General features: G+C 43.1%; 1 protein-coding gene across 1 annotated transcript; it reads left to right on the top strand.

The window, feature by feature from the left end:
• Positions 1-339: 339 nt before the first annotated feature.
• On the top strand, positions 340-7,401 carry LOC308312307 (elongator complex protein 2-like; the record flags this gene model as incomplete). Its single annotated transcript, XM_080794670.1, has 4 exons — positions 340-461; positions 2,681-2,829; positions 4,577-4,690; positions 6,476-7,401. Coding segments are annotated over 4 exons (632 nt in total), but the record flags the coding sequence as incomplete, so codon positions are not given.
• Positions 7,402-18,098: the final 10,697 nt, after the last annotated feature.

The raw sequence follows: 18,098 nt of genomic DNA, 5'->3' as shown, positions 1-18,098 counted from the left end.
CACTGTGTGTGCTTATTTCTATGCTAAACTGTGGTTTTAAAACTGGTTTCCAAAAAAACCGTATATGATTTATAAAAACAGGCTGAAGAACTATTTTGCACACCAGTCTGTTCTGCTTTTAAACCAAAATCGGTAAACCAAGAGGACATGTTCTAGTGTTCTTGTTCCTGTCTGCTTCTGTGATTTTTGTCCTGTAATGTATCTTTTTGTAATGTATTGTGTTTATGTCTTGTCTGTATCTTGAACGGTGACGTCATGGACTTGTAAACGGAGTCTAAATTGCATTGTTGATACCGACGGTAACGCCATTTGTTTTTGTTTTTCTCTCCGCCTCCGCAGAGCCCCACTTCTCGCTGCACGCTCACACCGCCAAGGACACGGCGGTGCACAGCCGCATCATCTGGGCCTGCGACTGGAGCCCCGACAGCAGGTTCTTCGTTACGTCCAGTCGAGATAAGAAGGTAAAAGAATACAAGTAAAACCTTCACAGGACGTGACATGTGCAAACGGTCGGTCTTCCACAGTGCTGCGTTTCTCCAGGAAAGTAAAACAAATGCCTCAGAATTGTACTTGAGTGCATGTACTTGAGTAAATGTACTTTCCATACTTTCCAAATTACATCACTGGCCTATACGCATCTGAGAAGACATGTCACATGACACGCAGAGAGAGAGAGACACAGAGAGACAGAAAGAGAGAGAGACAGACTGACAGACAGACACAGAAAGAGAGAAAGAGACAGACCGACAGACACAGAGAGAGAGAGACAGAAAGAGAGACAGACAGGCCGACAGACACAGAGAGAGACAGACCGACAGACAGACAGACAGACAGACAGACAGACAGACAGACAGACAGAGAGAGAGAGAGAGAGACAGACTGACACAGAGAGAGAGACAGAAAGAGAGAGAGACAGAGAGAGAGAGACCGACACAGAGAGAGACAGAAAGAGAGAGAGACAGACTGACCGACAGACACAGAGAGAGAGAGACAGAAAGAGAGAGAGAGAGAGACAGAGACAGACCGACACAGAGAGAGAAAGAGACAGACCGACAGACAGACAGACACAGAGAGAGAGAGACAGAAAGAGAGAGAGACAGAGACAGACCGACACAGAGAGAGAGACAGACTGACAGACCGACAGACAGACAGACACAGAGAGAGGCAGACCGAGAGAGAGAGAGAGACAGACAGAGAGAGCAGAGAGAGAGCCCCTAGGCCCCATTGTTCGCCTGTTCTTTCAACATCTCCAGTACAACATGCTCCCACTGGATCAGATTATGGAAGATATCAAAAAACGATATTACCATAATTATGCAGACGGGGCGCTCAAATTTACATAGCCTCATTAGCAGGGGACTATGGTCCAATGAGGCCAAGCCCTGAATCAAGCACCGGATGTGCCAGAATATTATTCACTTCACGAAAACAAAGTCATTGTTTTTCTGGAGCCAAGGAAGAACGATTAAAAGGGAGACGGTGCTCAGCCTCAATTTTCAGAGAAAACAAAACAGACAAAAAACAAACCAATCTAAGCCAGAGATCTTGGTGTAGTCATGGGCTGAATTTCAACATCCACATTAAGACAATTATAAAGTCAGTCACCTTAACGGCGAATCCATGTGTTTATCTTCAGTGTAGCCCTGACTAGTGTAATGGCGTCTATAAAAAAGAAAGAAAAATCGATCAGTTCGTTCAGAAGGTTGCCGCCGCCTTTACTAAAAGGCGAAGAAAGTCGATCGTCATATCACTGCAGTTCTCAGATCTGTATCTTCCTGTTTGTCAAAGTCAATTGATTGCAGCATATGTCAGGTGGTTTGTAGAGCGCTGAATGTTGGCTTAGGGTCAAAACAACATCTCTGACCTTCTGCTAACGGGATGAAGCATCCAGACTCTGTCAAGTCCTCTGGGACGAGCTCTGCTTTCTGAACCCAGACTCAAAGCTAAACATGCGGTTCACATCTGGAACAAACTCCCAGAAGAACTCTCGGTTCTTTTAAATCAATGCTGCTGAAGAAGTTTCTGTTTGCCTTTTTTACTGAGTATGTTAACGTGCCTTGAAAGTAAAGTATCTGCAAGAATGAAAGGGAAGGTGTGCAAGACGATGGTGAGACCAGCTCTGTTGTATGGTTTAGAGACAGACAGCTATGTTGTATGGTTTAGAGACAGACAGCTATGTTGTATGGTTTAGAGACAGACAGCTATGTTGTATGGTTTAGAGACAGACAGCTATGTTTTATGGCTTAGAGACAGACAGCTATGTTGTATGGCTTAGAGACAGACAGCTATGTTGTATGGTTTAGAGACAGACAGCTATGTTGTATGGTTTAGAGACAGACAGCTATGTTGTATGGTTTAGAGACAGACAGCTATGTTGTTTACATCGGTATCCGTAGAATTTCCATATTGGTGCATCCCTACTTTTTAAGCTCAAGTGAAAGCAAGAGTGTAGAAGTATGTCTTGAGCTAGCGTGCGTGCGTGCGTGTACGTACCAGGTCCCAGCTAGGTCGCTTACATTTCATGAGCTTTCATTAGTCACGTTTCACCTGACAAAAAAAGATGTCAAATCTAACTAAAACTAAACTATAATGAAAAATCCCAAACTATTCTAACCTTGGTATGTGTGTGTCTGTGTGTGTGTGTGTGCGTGTGCGTGTGTGTGTGTGTGTGTGTGCGCAGGTCATTGTGTGGGGCCCGTGCAGGTCAGTGGGGGCCATTGGGGACGCGGTCGTCACGCCTGCAGAGATCCGTCCTTGTTCCTCCATCCTGGATGTCGGCGACTCGGCTACGGCCGTAGCCTTCTGCCCCACGCTGTGCTCCGATCACAGGTGAACACGCGCACGCACACACACACACACACACACACACACACACACACACACACACACACACACACACACACACACACACACACACACACACACACACACACAAACAGTAGCAGAGCCACAAGTTCGAGACGTTTTGAGCTTGCCGATCAGCTACTTTAGCTGGGTTTTTTTTTGTTTGTTTTTAACTTTTTTTTTAATCCTGAAAAGTAACTGTTTTGTACATGATCAGTTTCCACACAACAGAGAGACGACATGTTGTTTTTTCCTTTAATTGATTAGTTGTGTGGCAATCCCTGATCGCTAAAACCACGGAGGGTCTAATCAGTATTGATTCCGTTCCATCAGATCATTGCCAACGTTGTGACACGTCGTGCACCTGTTTCATGCAAGCGGTCAATTCACCCCCCCCCTTCCCTCCCCTCCCCTCCCCCCACGTGCACCGTGCCAGTTAAAGTCTGATGGCGGTTTCATACAAGCGGTCAATCCCCCCCCCCCCCTCCCCGGAGACTAATTAAAGTTTTATCTCGTGTTAATTGGCTTCGCCGCTGCTGCTCTACTATCAATACAAATGGAAATGAGTCCCACAGTGGGCGACGCACCAATCAACAGCCAGCATCTTGGCCTGTTTTACATATCGCCGATGTCAGGCGGGAAACCGCTTATCTCCACGTTTAACCCATTTAGGACTGAATGGGTTCAACCTTTGTGTGTTTTTGTCGTAAATTAGCGCTTACTTGAACACACTGACTACAGCATTGGCTTTCAACCCTTTTCATATCGACGTCCATTATTCGTTAAGTATTGTAGCCACAGGACCACCATTTGATGATACTTAACCCATTCTGACCTGAGATCAGATTCATACGAGGTTTCCACTGGACACACACTGGTCTGATTAACCCATTCTGACCTGAGATCAGATTCTAAAAATGTCAGTCGTTCTTTGATTTTTCAAAAATAGCAGACCTACAAGCTCGTAGCGCGCCACTCGGTGGCGCGCTATGAGCTTGTAGATCTGCTATTTTTCAATAGCTAAAGCATAACATGACGCTAACACCAAAATGGGTTCCCGTTCAGAATGGGTTAAACTTGAAGCCAAAACTGAGAATATTTTGTTATCGTTGGATAATATTTTGGTCCACAATTCCATGCTGTGTTGATGATGCTGTAACAATGTAACATATTAGGAGAGATAACCGGCCAATGTTGATCAAAATAACAATCATATTACTTTCTCTAATTGTGTAGACCATCGTAGATCTGCTACAGCTTTTTGGACGTAATGAGGTTTCTATCCGAAATGAGACGATACCGTATCGCTGACATCTAATGATATGAGAAGCTACGGAGCTTTCAAGTCGGCCTGGAATTCTTTCCAGAGTGGGTGGGTGGGCTGCCGTGGTAGAGATCTGACTACTGGTTCTCCAAATGGGGTCTGGAAACCCCCAGGGAACCTTTGAGGGGGTTTCCTTCCCCCCCAAGCAATATGAATTAATAGGCTCTAGCATCACGATTAATACAACTACTTTCACCCAGTTTAAAACTTAAAGCTTAGACTTTAGTTTTTTTTCAACCAAGGTTCATATTTTTTAGGTTGTTATTAGAGGAAGTAAAAGATGAGTGTTTTTGTTTTTAATTTGCTGCTTTCTTTCGTTTTAGCGATTTTAGCATGGGGCTAAATATGTATTTTTTTAACAACATTTAAAATTGTGTGTGTTTATTGTGTGTGCGCGCCTGTGTGCAGCTACCTGCTGGCAGTGGGCTTGGAGTGCGGCAGAATTGTTCTGTACAAGTGGAACCCGGACCTGGAGCCCGCCGGAGCACTGGACTGGAGTCTATGTGGAGAGACAGACCCAGAGTATCCTTAACTTGCACACACACACACACACACACACACACACACACATCGTGAAGGCTAATTCTACACGTGTTTGCATGCTGACAATGAGCTTGTAGCCGATCTACGACGCGGTGTGAGCTTGTAGATCTGCTATGTTCAGAACGCAACACAACACCCGAGTGCAACCAAACATAAAATTACTTTTAGTTGTACAGGATCTCTTCTCCACTACTAGTTAGTTAGTTTTAGTTTGTCTTTTAGTTGTACAGGATCTCTTCTCCACTACTAGTTAGTTAGTTTTAGTTTGTCTTTTAGTTGTACAGGATCTCTTCTCCACTACTAGTTAGTTAGTTTTAGTTTGTCTTTTAGTTGTACAGGATCTCTTCTCCACTACTAGTTAGTTAGTTTTAGTTTGTCTTTTAGTTGTACAGGATCTCTTCTCCACTACTAGTTAGTTAGTTTTAGTTTGTCTTTTAGTTGTACAGGATCTCTTCTCCACTACTAGTTAGTTAGTTTTAGTTTGTCTTTTAGTTGTACAGGATCTCTTCTCCACTACTAGTTAGTTAGTTTTAGTTTGTTTGTATTTGTTGATGACATTGCCTATATATTTAGTCTTATAGTTTTAGTCATCATAACTTTGTTTTTATTTCGTTTTTGTCAGTGGAGAAAAGTAGTCGAACATTTTTAGTTCATAGTTTAAAACTATGAACTATGAACTATTAAAACGAATGCACACACACACACACACACACACACACACACACACACACACACACACACACACACACACACACACACACACACACACACACACACACATTTCAGTAGATGCTGTCTGTGTGCTAGACTCAGACTGCAGTAAGTCTGGTCTGGTTATGACTGAGCCTGAGGCAATCTAACTCAACAGGTCCTAGATTAGAGCTTCTCCATGTGTGTGGAGGGTCTGTGTCTGTGTGCGCCTGCGTGTGTGTGTGTTTGTGTGCACGTGAGTGTGCATGCTTTGCATGTAATTATAAGTCAATTTTCAGAGATGGACATTGTGTAACCTCGGGAAAAACGGCATGCGTTTTGTTTTCAAGCCTGGGCGAGCCAAGCAGGAGAAGTGGCATAGGAGTGGGAGTGAACCTTGTGGAGAGGGGTGGGAGTGAACCTTGTGGAGAGGGATGTGGTGACGTCAGTGTTCTCCGCTGCATTCTACTGGCGAGGGGAGGTGGAGGAGGCATATAGTTGTTCTCTGCTGCATTCTACTGGCGAGGGGAGGTGGAGGAGGCATATAGTTGTTCTCTGCTGCATTCTACTGGCGAGGGGAGGTGGAGGAGGCATATAGTTGCGAATCCACTCCCTCCGCCCCTCGGTGGAAAACAGGGGAAGAAACTGACGTCACTATATTGAGAGCGACGCCCCTCTGCACTGTAGTTCACTCCCACTCCTAGACCAGGAAATGTCTCACGTTCCCCCCCCCCAAGGCCCCAGTGAGGCTCTCCAACGTCGAGGTGCTCGGCCCTAGTGGTAAGAGGAAGGACTGCAGGCGTCGGACCGGTGGATTCATGACGAGGAAACCCCCGTGCAGCTGGGCTTTAACATTGAGCGCATTTGACCACCGAAATTTGGTGGTCATTGACACACTGGGTGAAAAAACGGGTTACAAAATCGCGGTATAAAAATAATTTAAATTCGAAATGCATAGGGCTCTTTCAGGCTATAGACATTGTGAGGATACTTTCATGTAGATTGGCTTTGCATGGCCGCCAAAGTAGGGATGCCGTGACATACTCCGTTGTTTCTCCTTCACCGAACTCGCAGACAAAGCCACACCCTGACCGTCAAGAGGCTCCGCTGGAGGCCCAGAGGGGGCCGAGCGGGCACAGGACGCCTCCTCCTCCTCCCCCGGGGCAGGGGAGAGGGAGGAGCGACCCACCTGGAGACCAACGGAGACGGAGGAGAGAACGCTAGTGAGGAGGAGGAGGAGGAGAAGTGGTGGGTCCAGTTGGCGAGCGCTGGCGCTGACCACTCCGTGAAAATCTTCAACGTTGACCGACGGACTCTTTAAAAACCGGAGGCGGTCCCTGCCGTTCGCTGCGTTGTCCCGCCTCGCCTAGACAACTGAACGCTACACTGTGTAGAATCTGGAACTATACGCCTCCCGAACGCAGAGGAAGGAAGCCTTCGTCTGGTCCTTTTTGCTTTCACGAAAAATAATAACATTTTTTTTTTTTTAATTCCCATTTCTGATAAGCAGCAAGTCATATAGTAGGCTTTGATTATTTTGATTTCGAGGTAATATTAGGAAAGAATTTTGATCGTCTGTCAAAGGCGAGCACATTTCCGCCTCATCCTCTGGATTATTTCCAGAGCTTCCGTTGCTCCAGACCGCATGACGGACGCGTTGGAGAAACACAAGGTTCCATCCAGGACCAAAACCTGCTCCAGACCGCATGGCGGACGCTCACTATGACCTGTGAGGGTGCTCACTGCTTGGAGACACGGAATTTAGTTTTAGGAATCACAGGTATTCATCAGGCTCCCACAAAAACAAAAACTGCATTATTGAGACAGACCAACAGCCCCCTAAAACAACCCCCAGTATGTACAGTACAGAGATCTGTGGCTTGTTCTGTTCCGTCGTCTGAGAAAACAATCAAGAAAAGTGCTCCGGACGGGACGGCACTCCGATGGTTAATGCGTTTGTGTTTGGTCTGCCGTGGCTTGATGAGATGGAATGACATAGTCTCTCTCTCTCTCTCTCTCTCTTGATGAGATGGAATGACATAGTCTCTCTCTCTCTCTCTCTCTTGATGAGATGGAATGACATAGTCTCTCTCTCTCTCTCTCTCTCTCTCTTGATGAGATGGAATGACATAGTCTCTCTCTCTCTCTCTCTCTTGATGAGATGGAATGACATAGTCTCTCTCTCTTGATGAGATGGAATGACATAGTCTCTCTCTCTCTCTCTCTCTCTCTTGATGAGATGGAATGACATAGTCTCTCTCTCTCTCTCTCTCTTGATGAGATGGAATGACATAGTCTCTCTCTCTCTCTCTCTCTCTCTCTTGATGAGATGGAATGACATAGTCTCTCTCTCTCTCTCTCTCTCTCTTGATGAGATGGAATGACATAGTCTCTCTCTCTCTCTCTCTCTTGATGAGATGGAATGACGTAGTCTCTCTCTCTCTCTCTCTCTCTCTTGATGAGATGGAATGACATAGTCTCTCTCTCTCTCTCTCTCTCTCTCTCTCTTGATGAGATGGAATGACATAGTCTCTCTCTCTCTCTCTCTCTCTTTCTTGATGAGATGGAATGACATAGTCTCTCTCTCTCTCTCTCTCTCTCTCTCTCTTGATGAGATGGAATGACATAGTCTCTCTCTCTCTCTCTCTCTTGATGAGATGGAATGACATAGTCTCTCTCTCTCTCTCTCTTGATGAGATGGAATGACATAGTCTCTCTCTCTCTCTCTCTTGATGAGATGGAATGACATAGTCTCTCTCTCTCTCTCTCTCTCTTGATGAGATGGAATGACATAGTCTCTCTCTCTCTCTCTCTCTCTCTCTCTCTTGATGAGATGGAATGACATAGTCTCTCTCTCTCTCTCTCTCTCTTGATGAGATGGAATGACATGGTCTCTCTCTCTCTCTTGATGAGATGGAATGACATAGTCTCTCTCTCTCTCTCTCTCTCTCTTGATGAGATGGAATGACATAGTCTCTCTCTTGATGAGATGGAATGACATAGTCTCTCTCTCTCTCTCTCTCTCTCTCTCTTGATGAGATGGAATGACATAGTCTCTCTCTCTCTCTTGATGAGATGGAATGACATAGTCTCTCTCTCTCTCTCTCTCTCTCTCTCTCTCTCTTGATGAGATGGAATGACATAGTCTCTGTCTCTCTCTCTCTCTCTCTTGATGAGATGGAATGACATAGTCTCTCTCTCTCTCTCTTGATGAGATGGAATGACATAGTCTCTCTCTCTCTCTCTCTTGATGAGATGGAATGACATAGTCTCTCTCTCTCTCTCTCTTGATGAGATGGAATGACATAGTCTCTCTCTCTCTCTCTCTCTCTCTTGATGAGATGGAATGACATGGTCTCTCTCTCTCTCTTGATGAGATGGAATGACATGGTCTCTCTCTCTCTCTTGATGAGATGGAATGACATAGTCTCTCTCTCTCTCTCTTGATGAGATGGAATGACATGGTCTCTCTCTCTCTTGATGAGATGGAATGACATGGTCTCTCTCTCGGCCTCGCCTCGGCAGCTAGAGCTCCTGTGTTTTGTGGTACCGATGCATTGTGAGTCAAATATTATTATTAAATCTCCTTTTTTTTTGTATTGTTGTATCTACGGAATGCTTGCTTCTTTTTTAACTGGTTATACTGTTGGGGTGTGCGTGTGCGTGTGCGTGTGCGTGTGCGTGTGTGTGTGTGTGTGTGTGTGTGTGTGTGTGTGTGTGTGTGTGTGTGTGTTCGTTCCATACACACACAGCACACTCGTAGGATATCTCTTAGCTAATTCGCAAACGACACAGCCGTAGTCCTAAATCTTATTTACAATACAAATGACAGAGCTTGATGCATGGCCAGATTAGGAGAGGACAAGCCAAGCACGTTATGTTTACGCACTGTGGTGGCTCGCAAAGTGGGCTCCGGGGACCCGCGGGGGTCCCTGAGGGGGATCCAACCTCTCGTGAAATGTGCTACTATAGCATCGACATCAGTTAAACCACATCAGCCCCATTTCATCATTTAGGGGCTAATGCGACAAATTGCTTCGCGCCACATTTGGAGCTTGCAGATCTGCTACTTGATGCTTTTGCTGCGTGACTGTATGTATGATCAAGTAGTAAGTCATATACTGTACTGCAAAAACAATAATAAATATACTGTAGCTGTAAGCAGCGATAAGGCGGGACCAAGAAAGAAAGCAATAAGCAATAGGAACAATACGCACAATAAGTCATAGAAATGTCTGAACTTAAGCAAACAAAGACTGTAATTGTGACAGGGTCGGTTTAAATTTAGTGGGGGGGGGGGGGGGGCTGGGTTCTTGAAGACTAATTCACTGAGTTGGCGGTGCCCGGATTTGAACCCATGACTTTGTGTTCCTACCGAGCTAACTGGACAGTTCTTCTATTGTTAACAGCAAAATCATTCAAGTGTTTTTGATGACAATTATGTGTGTCCTGCCTTTGGGCATGTCATTATGGATTACTACAGTGTGTTCATGTTTTCACGTACAAACTTATCTTCAACTGCGATTTCAGATAATGGTCCATAGAAGAAAAAAATGGCACCCCCCTTTGACCCAATTGGAATAAGACTGGTTTCAGTGCCATTTGGCATGACCCTCTACCATACTATAATATTTCATATGACGCTGTATGTATTGGGGGCCGAAGAAGAATTTTCATTGGCTCATACAAACTTCATTTTTTCACTTTAAAATAATGTACTATGATGTTTTGTCCGTTTAGGTCCAAAATTCGACTGCACGGTTCAACTATTTGTTGGTACGTATGTATATGTATGTATATGTATGTATGTATGTATGTATGTATGTATGCCGGGGTAAGAATGGTGGTCCCCTTATTATTGCCCATGTGTCCTACTTGTGTGCAAGGCGCACGTTGGGCCCCTCGACAGGGTCATGTTTTTCCGAAATATCAAGACGGTCCCGATACCTTTGGCCAGGCGGGGTGAGCGAACGTGATGTCATAGGTCTGGGCCCAGCGGGTGTACACCTGCTTCTCGGCGATGAAGCGATGGTTCATTCCCGGCAAACCGGCCTCGTGCTGGAGGTAGAACTCGCACTCGCCGGGTCCGCGCGGATCGTAGTAGTGATATGGCGTGCTCGGAGCGTCGGAGCGCCCGGCCGCCGTCGCCGCACAGTGGCCGGGCGGAACCATCCCGTACACGGTGACGCGGTCGCAGCTCTCGATGGCCATCACCATGGCGAGGAACCCGGTGGTCATTCTTTTGTTCTGCGACCCGGCGCCATCCACGCCGCCCGTCTCCTTCTGGTACAACGCTTCGAATCCCGACGCGTTGACACTGAAACAGTTGGAGTTGTCAATACCGCCGCAGAAACCGCGGATCCAGGGCCAGGAAGATTCGAGGAGTCCCAGGAAGGCCGCGTTGGTGGGGACCCTGCGCCCCTCCGGCGGCGAAGCCGAGCTGAGAGCGGCGAAGCCGCAGATGCCTTGGTGACCCATGACCCTCAGGGCGGTGCGCGCGCCCACGTCGTGCTCGTAGCCCGCCGTGGGCGCGTCGTTCATGCGGATCACGCAGTCGTGCTCGCGGTCGATCCGGCGCCCGGCGCCGCTGCCCAGCAGCTGGCCCGAGCTGGTCACCAGGGCGCAGCGGGCGCAGCGCATCACGGCGGCCGCGCTGCCGTTTTGGTCGCGCACGAACGGCGCCTCCGCGCTGCCGTGCAGGTCGAGCACGAACGGCGCCTCCGCGCTGCCGTTCAGGTCGAGCACGAACGGCGCCTCCGCGCTGCCGTGCAGGTCGCGCACGTACTCCGCTGGCACGTGGCGAAGGCGCTGGACTAGGAGGTGGACGCAGAGGAGGAGGGCTGTCGTCAGGATGAAGACTCCGAGCTTCGCCCACCTTTTTGCCATGATCCTTGTCTCGGGGTGGACGAGCGCTGCCGGATCTCCGGAATGACGTCGTGTAAAGCGACGGTTTCTATAGATTCCTGGATAATATAACTCGATATCTCGGCTGTTTTTATTATACACTCCTAGACGATATATTATGTAGATATGTGGATGAAGAGCACAAGGTACTGTATATATAAACATTTCAATACGTATATTGGGATGTCGTCGGTACTGTGATGTCAGGACATCTCCATACTTGGGCATATAGTGATAGCCTTGTGTGTGTGTGTGTGTGTGTGTGTGTGAGAGAGAGAGAGAGTCTGTGTGTGCGTGTGTGTAAAATCTGCCATTGTACGACCCCATCCAGGCCCACCAAAATGCATAATTGTTTCCTAAATCAACTGTAGATTTAGTCTAAAATCTTATATTGATCCTCTGCCAACCTAGGGAGGGCAACGGACTGACCTCATGCTTCCTTTAATGCATGAGGAGTCCAAGCAGCTTCTCTTCACCTGACAGGGGGGGGAGTTTCCCCGCTTGGACGTATAGTGCGTGGAAGGAACACGTTATTCCAACCAGTTCCTTTCCCCTCCATCGAGGTAGGTGGAATTCTCAAGGACAAGAACCCCCCCCCCCCCACCCCGGGTTTAGATTTACAGCGAAGCACAGCCAGGTCTGGTCTGGCCGTCATTAAACGCGAGCCATAAATCCAGCTGCAGGAGGAGAGTGTAAGTAGTGGCCATAACTCCTGGGCCTAATCACAGGCTCCATATATGGATCTGCTGGAGCATCCGTCACACTCGTATACCACCCTGCACGCTCATGCCCAGCGTTGCCAGATAGAGAGAAATAAGTAACCGCAGCAGGTCTTCAGTACATAGTCTATCAATAGTCACCCGAATCAATGTGCACCCAAATGTTAATAGAAAATAGAAAAGAAAAAAAAATAGAAATGTTGAATGGGAGAAGAGGTAGAAACCTGATTGTGTCCACATTGATGCATTAATATAATTCAACCATCATCACTCTATGTCACCCTCAATAAATATATGTGAAACCACAATTTTGAAAAAAAAAGTTAGCCTCGTTTCTCATCATTTTGGACCATGGGCTATAGCCCATATCGTACGGCATACTATAGCGCGCCGTTTTTCATCATTTTTGAAGATTTGAAAAAAATTACGAAATGACAAAAACGAAAGGTTATAGCCCATGTTTTTTGAAATTTTGAAAAAAAAAGTTAGCCTCGTTTCTCATCATTTTGGACCATGGGCTATAGCCCATATCGTACGGCATACTATAGCGCGCCGTTTTTCATCATTTTTGAAGATTTGAAAAAAATGACGAAATGACAAAAACGAAAGGTTATAGCCCATGTTTTTTGAAATTTTGAAAAAAAAAGTTAGCCTCGTTTCTCATCATATTGGACCATGGGCTATAGCCCATATCGTACGGCATACTATAGCGCGCCGTTTTTCATCATTTTTGAAGATTTGAAAAAAATGACGAAATGACAAAAACGAAAGGTTATAGCCCATGTTTTTTGAAATTTTGAAAAAAAAAGTTAGCCTCGTTTCTCATCATTTTGGACCATGGGCTATAGCCCATATCGTACGGCATTCTATAGCGCGCCGTTTTTCATCATTTTTAAAGATTTGAAAAAAATGACGAAATGACAAAAACGAAAGGTTATAGCCCATGTTTTTTGAAATTTTGAAAAAAAAAGTTAGCCTCGTTTCTCATCATTTTGGACCATGGGCTATAGCCCATATCGTACGGCATACTATAGCGCGCCGTTTTTCATCATTTTTGAAGATTTGAAAAAAATGACGAAATGACAAAAACGAAAGGTTATAGCCCATGTTTTTTGAAATTTTGAAAAAAAAAGTTAGCCTCGTTTCTCATCATTTTGGACCATGGGCTATAGCCCATATCGTACGGCATACTATAGCGCGCCGTTTTTCATCATTTTTGAAGATTTGAAAAAAATGACGAAATGACAAAAACGAAAGGTTATAGCCCATGTTTTTTGAAATTTTGAAAAAAAAAGTTAGCCTCGTTTCTCATCATTTTGGACCATGGGCTATAGCCCATATCGTACGGCATTCTATAGCGCGCCGTTTTTCATCATTTTTAAAGATTTGAAAAAAATTACGAAATGACAAAAACGAAAGGTTATAGCCCATGTTTTTTGAAATTTTGAAAAAAAAAGTTAGCCTCGTTTCTCATCATTTTGGACCATGGGCTATTGCCCATATCGTACGGCATACTATAGCGCGCCGTTTTTCATCATTTTTGAAGATTTGAAAAAAATGACGAAATGACAAAAACGATGGGTTATAGCCCATGTTTTTTGAAATTTTGAAAAAAAAAGTTAGCCTCGTTTCTCATCATTTTGGACCATGGGCTATAGCCCATATCGTACGGCATTCTATAGCGCGCCGTTTTTCATCATTTTTAAAGATTTGAAAAAAATGACGAAATGACAAAAACGAAAGGTTATAGCCCATGTTTTTTGAAATTTTGAAAAAAAAAGTTAGCCTCGTTTCTCATCATTTTGGACCATGGGCTATAGCCCATATCGTACGGCATACTATAGCGCGCCGTTTTTCATCATTTTTGAAGATTTGAAAAAAATGACGAAATGACAAAAACGAAAGGTTATAGCCCATGTTTTTTGAAATTTTGAAAAAAAAAGTTAGCCTCGTTTCTCATCATTTTGGACCATGGGCTATAGCCCATATCGTACGGCATACTATAGCGCGCCGTTTTTCATCATTTTTGAAGATTTGAAAAAAATGACGAAATGACAAAAACGAAAGGTTATAGCCCATGTTTTTTGAAATTTTGAAAAAAAAAGTTAGCCTCGTTTCTCATCATTTTGGACCATGGGCTATAGCCCATATCGTACGGCATTCTATAGCGCGCCGTTTTTCATCATTTTTAAAGATTTGAAAAAAATTACGAAATGACAAAAACGAAAGGTTATAGCCCATGTTTTTTGAAATTTTGAAAAAAAAAGTTAGCCTCGTTTCTCATCATTTTGGACCATGGGCTATTGCCCATATCGTACGGCATACTATAGCGCGCCGTTTTTCATCATTTTTGAAGATTTGAAAAAAATGACGAAATGACAAAAACGATGGGTTATAGCCCATGTTTTTTGAAATTTTGAAAAAAAAAGTTAGCCTCGTTTCTCATCATTTTGGACCATGGGCTATAGCCCATATCGTACGGCATACTATAGCGCGCCGTTTTTCATCATTTTTGAAGATTTGAAAAAAATGACGAAATGACAAAAACGAAAGGTTATAGCCCATGTTTTTTGAAATTTTGAAAAAAAAAGTTAGCCTCGTTTCTCATCATTTTGGACCATGGGCTATAGCCCATATCGTACGGCATACTATAGCGCGCCGTTTTTCATCATTTTTGAAGATTTGAAAAAAATGACGAAATGACAAAAACGAAAGGTTATAGCCCATGTTTTTTGAAATTTTGAAAAAAAAAGTTAGCCTCGTTTCTCATCATATTGGACCATGGGCTATAGCCCATATCGTACGGCATACTATAGCGCGCCGTTTTTCATCATTTTTGAAGATTTGAAAAAAATGACGAAATGACAAAAACGAAAGGTTATAGCCCATGTTTTTTGAAATTTTGAAAAAAAAAGTTAGCCTCGTTTCTCATCATTTTGGACCATGGGCTATAGCCCATATCGTACGGCATTCTATAGCGCGCCGTTTTTCATCATTTTTAAAGATTTGAAAAAAATGACGAAATGACAAAAACGAAAGGTTATAGCCCATGTTTTTTGAAATTTTGAAAAAAAAAGTTAGCCTCGTTTCTCATCATTTTGGACCATGGGCTATAGCCCATATCGTACGGCATACTATAGCGCGCCGTTTTTCATCATTTTTGAAGATTTGAAAAAAATGACGAAATGACAAAAACGAAAGGTTATAGCCCATGTTTTTTGAAATTTTGAAAAAAAAAGTTAGCCTCGTTTCTCATCATTTTGGACCATGGGCTATAGCCCATATCGTACGGCATACTATAGCGCGCCGTTTTTCATCATTTTTGAAGATTTGAAAAAAATGACGAAATGACAAAAACGAAAGGTTATAGCCCATGTTTTTTGAAATTTTGAAAAAAAAAGTTAGCCTCGTTTCTCATCATTTTGGACCATGGGCTATAGCCCATATCGTACGGCATTCTATAGCGCGCCGTTTTTCATCATTTTTAAAGATTTGAAAAAAATTACGAAATGACAAAAACGAAAGGTTATAGCCCATGTTTTTTGAAATTTTGAAAAAAAAAGTTAGCCTCGTTTCTCATCATTTTGGACCATGGGCTATTGCCCATATCGTACGGCATACTATAGCGCGCCGTTTTTCATCATTTTTGAAGATTTGAAAAAAATGACGAAATGACAAAAACGATGGGTTATAGCCCATGTTTTTTGAAATTTTGAAAAAAAAAGTTAGCCTCGTTTCTCATCATTTTGGACCATGGGCTATAGCCCATATCGTACGGCATTCTATAGCGCGCCGTTTTTCATCATTTTTAAAGATTTGAAAAAAATGACGAAATGACAAAAACGAAAGGTTATAGCCCATGTTTTTTGAAATTTTGAAAAAAAAAGTTAGCCTCGTTTCTCATCATTTTGGACCATGGGCTATAGCCCATATCGTACGGCATACTATAGCGCGCCGTTTTTCATCATTTTTGAAGATTTTAAAAAAATGACGAAATGACAAAAACGAAAGGTTATAGCCCATGTTTTTTGAAATTTTGAAAAAAAAAGTTAGCCTCGTTTCTCATCATTTTGGACCATGGGCTATAGCCCATATCGTACGGCATACTATAGCGCGCCGTTTTTCATCATTTTTGAAGATTTGAAAAAAATGACGAAATGACAAAAACGAAAGGTTATAGCCCATGTTTTTTGAAATTTTGAAAAAAAAAGTTAGCCTCGTTTCTCATCATTTTGGACCATGGGCTATAGCCCATATCGTACGGCATTCTATAGCGCGCCGTTTTTCATCATTTTTAAAGATTTGAAAAAAATTACGAAATGACAAAAACGAAAGGTTATAGCCCATGTTTTTTGAAATTTTGAAAAAAAAAGTTAGCCTCGTTTCTCATCATTTTGGACCATGGGCTATTGCCCATATCGTACGGCATACTATAGCGCGCCGTTTTTCATCATTTTTGAAGATTTGAAAAAAATGACGAAATGACAAAAACGATGGGTTATAGCCCATGTTTTTTGAAATTTTGAAAAAAAAAGTTAGCCTCGTTTCTCATCATTTTGGACCATGGGCTATAGCCCATATCGTACGGCATACTATAGCGCGCCGTTTTTCATCATTTTTGAAGATTTGAAAAAAATGACGAAATGACAAAAACGAAAGGTTATAGCCCATGTTTTTTGAAATTTTGAAAAAAAAAGTTAGCCTCGTTTCTCATCATTTTGGACCATGGGCTATAGCCCATATCGTACGGCATACTATAGCGCGCCGTTTTTCATCATTTTTGAAGATTTGAAAAAAATGACGAAATGACAAAAACGAAAGGTTATAGCCCATGTTTTTTGAAATTTTGAAAAAAAAAGTTAGCCTCGTTTCTCATCATTTTGGACCATGGGCTATAGCCCATATCGTACGGCATTCTATAGCGCGCCGTTTTTCATCATTTTTAAAGATTTGAAAAAAATGACGAAATGACAAAAACGAAAGGTTATAGCCCATGTTTTTTGAAATTTTGAAAAAAAAAGTTAGCCTCGTTTCTCATCATTTTGGACCATGGGCTATAGCCCATATCGTACGGCATACTATAGCGCGCCGTTTTTCATCATTTTTGAAGATTTGAAAAAAATTACGAAATGACAAAAACGAAAGGTTATAGCCCATGTTTTTTGAAATTTTGAAAAAAAAAGTTAGCCTCGTTTCTCATCATTTTGGACCATGGGCTATAGCCCATATCGTACGGCATACTATAGCGCGCCGTTTTTCATCATTTTTGAAGATTTGAAAAAAATGACGAAATGACAAAAACGAAAGGTTATAGCCCATGTTTTTTGAAATTTTGAAAAAAAAAGTTAGCCTCGTTTCTCATCATTTTGGACCATGGGCTATAGCCCATATCGTACGGCATACTATAGCGCGCCGTTTTTCATCATTTTTGAAGATTTGAAAAAAATGACAAAATGACAAAAACGAAAGGTTATAGCCCATGTTTTTTGAAATTTTGAAAAAAAAAGTTAGCCTCGTTTCTCATCATTTTGGACCATGGGCTATAGCCCATATCGTACGGCATACTATAGCGCGCCGTTTTTCATCATTTTTGAAGATTTGAAAAAAATGACAAAATGACAAAAACGAAAGGTTATAGCCCATGTTTTTTGAAATTTTGAAAAAAAAAGTTAGCCTCGTTTCTCATCATTTTGGACCATGGGCTATAGCCCATATCGTACGGCATACTATAGCGCGCCGTTTTTCATCATTTTTGAAGATTTGAAAAAAATGACGAAATGACAAAAACGATGGGTTATAGCCCATGTTTTTTGAAATTTTGAAAAAAAAAGTTAGCCTCGTTTCTCATCATTTTGGACCATGGGCTATAGCCCATATCGTACGGCATACTATAGCGCGCCGTTTTTCATCATTTTTGAAGATTTGAAAAAAATGACGAAATGACAAAAACGAAAGGTTATAGCCCATGTTTTTTGAAATTTTGAAAAAAAAAGTTAGCCTCGTTTCTCATCATTTTGGACCATGGGCTATAGCCCATATCGTACGGCATACTATAGCGCGCCGTTTTTCATCAT

This window comes from Protomyctophum bolini, assembly GCF_963924005.1.
Source record: "Protomyctophum bolini genome assembly, contig: SCAFFOLD_242, whole genome shotgun sequence".
In the NCBI taxonomy this organism is placed as follows: domain Eukaryota; kingdom Metazoa; phylum Chordata; class Actinopteri; order Myctophiformes; family Myctophidae; genus Protomyctophum; species Protomyctophum bolini.
This window is presented reverse-complemented; position numbering and strand designations above follow the sequence as displayed.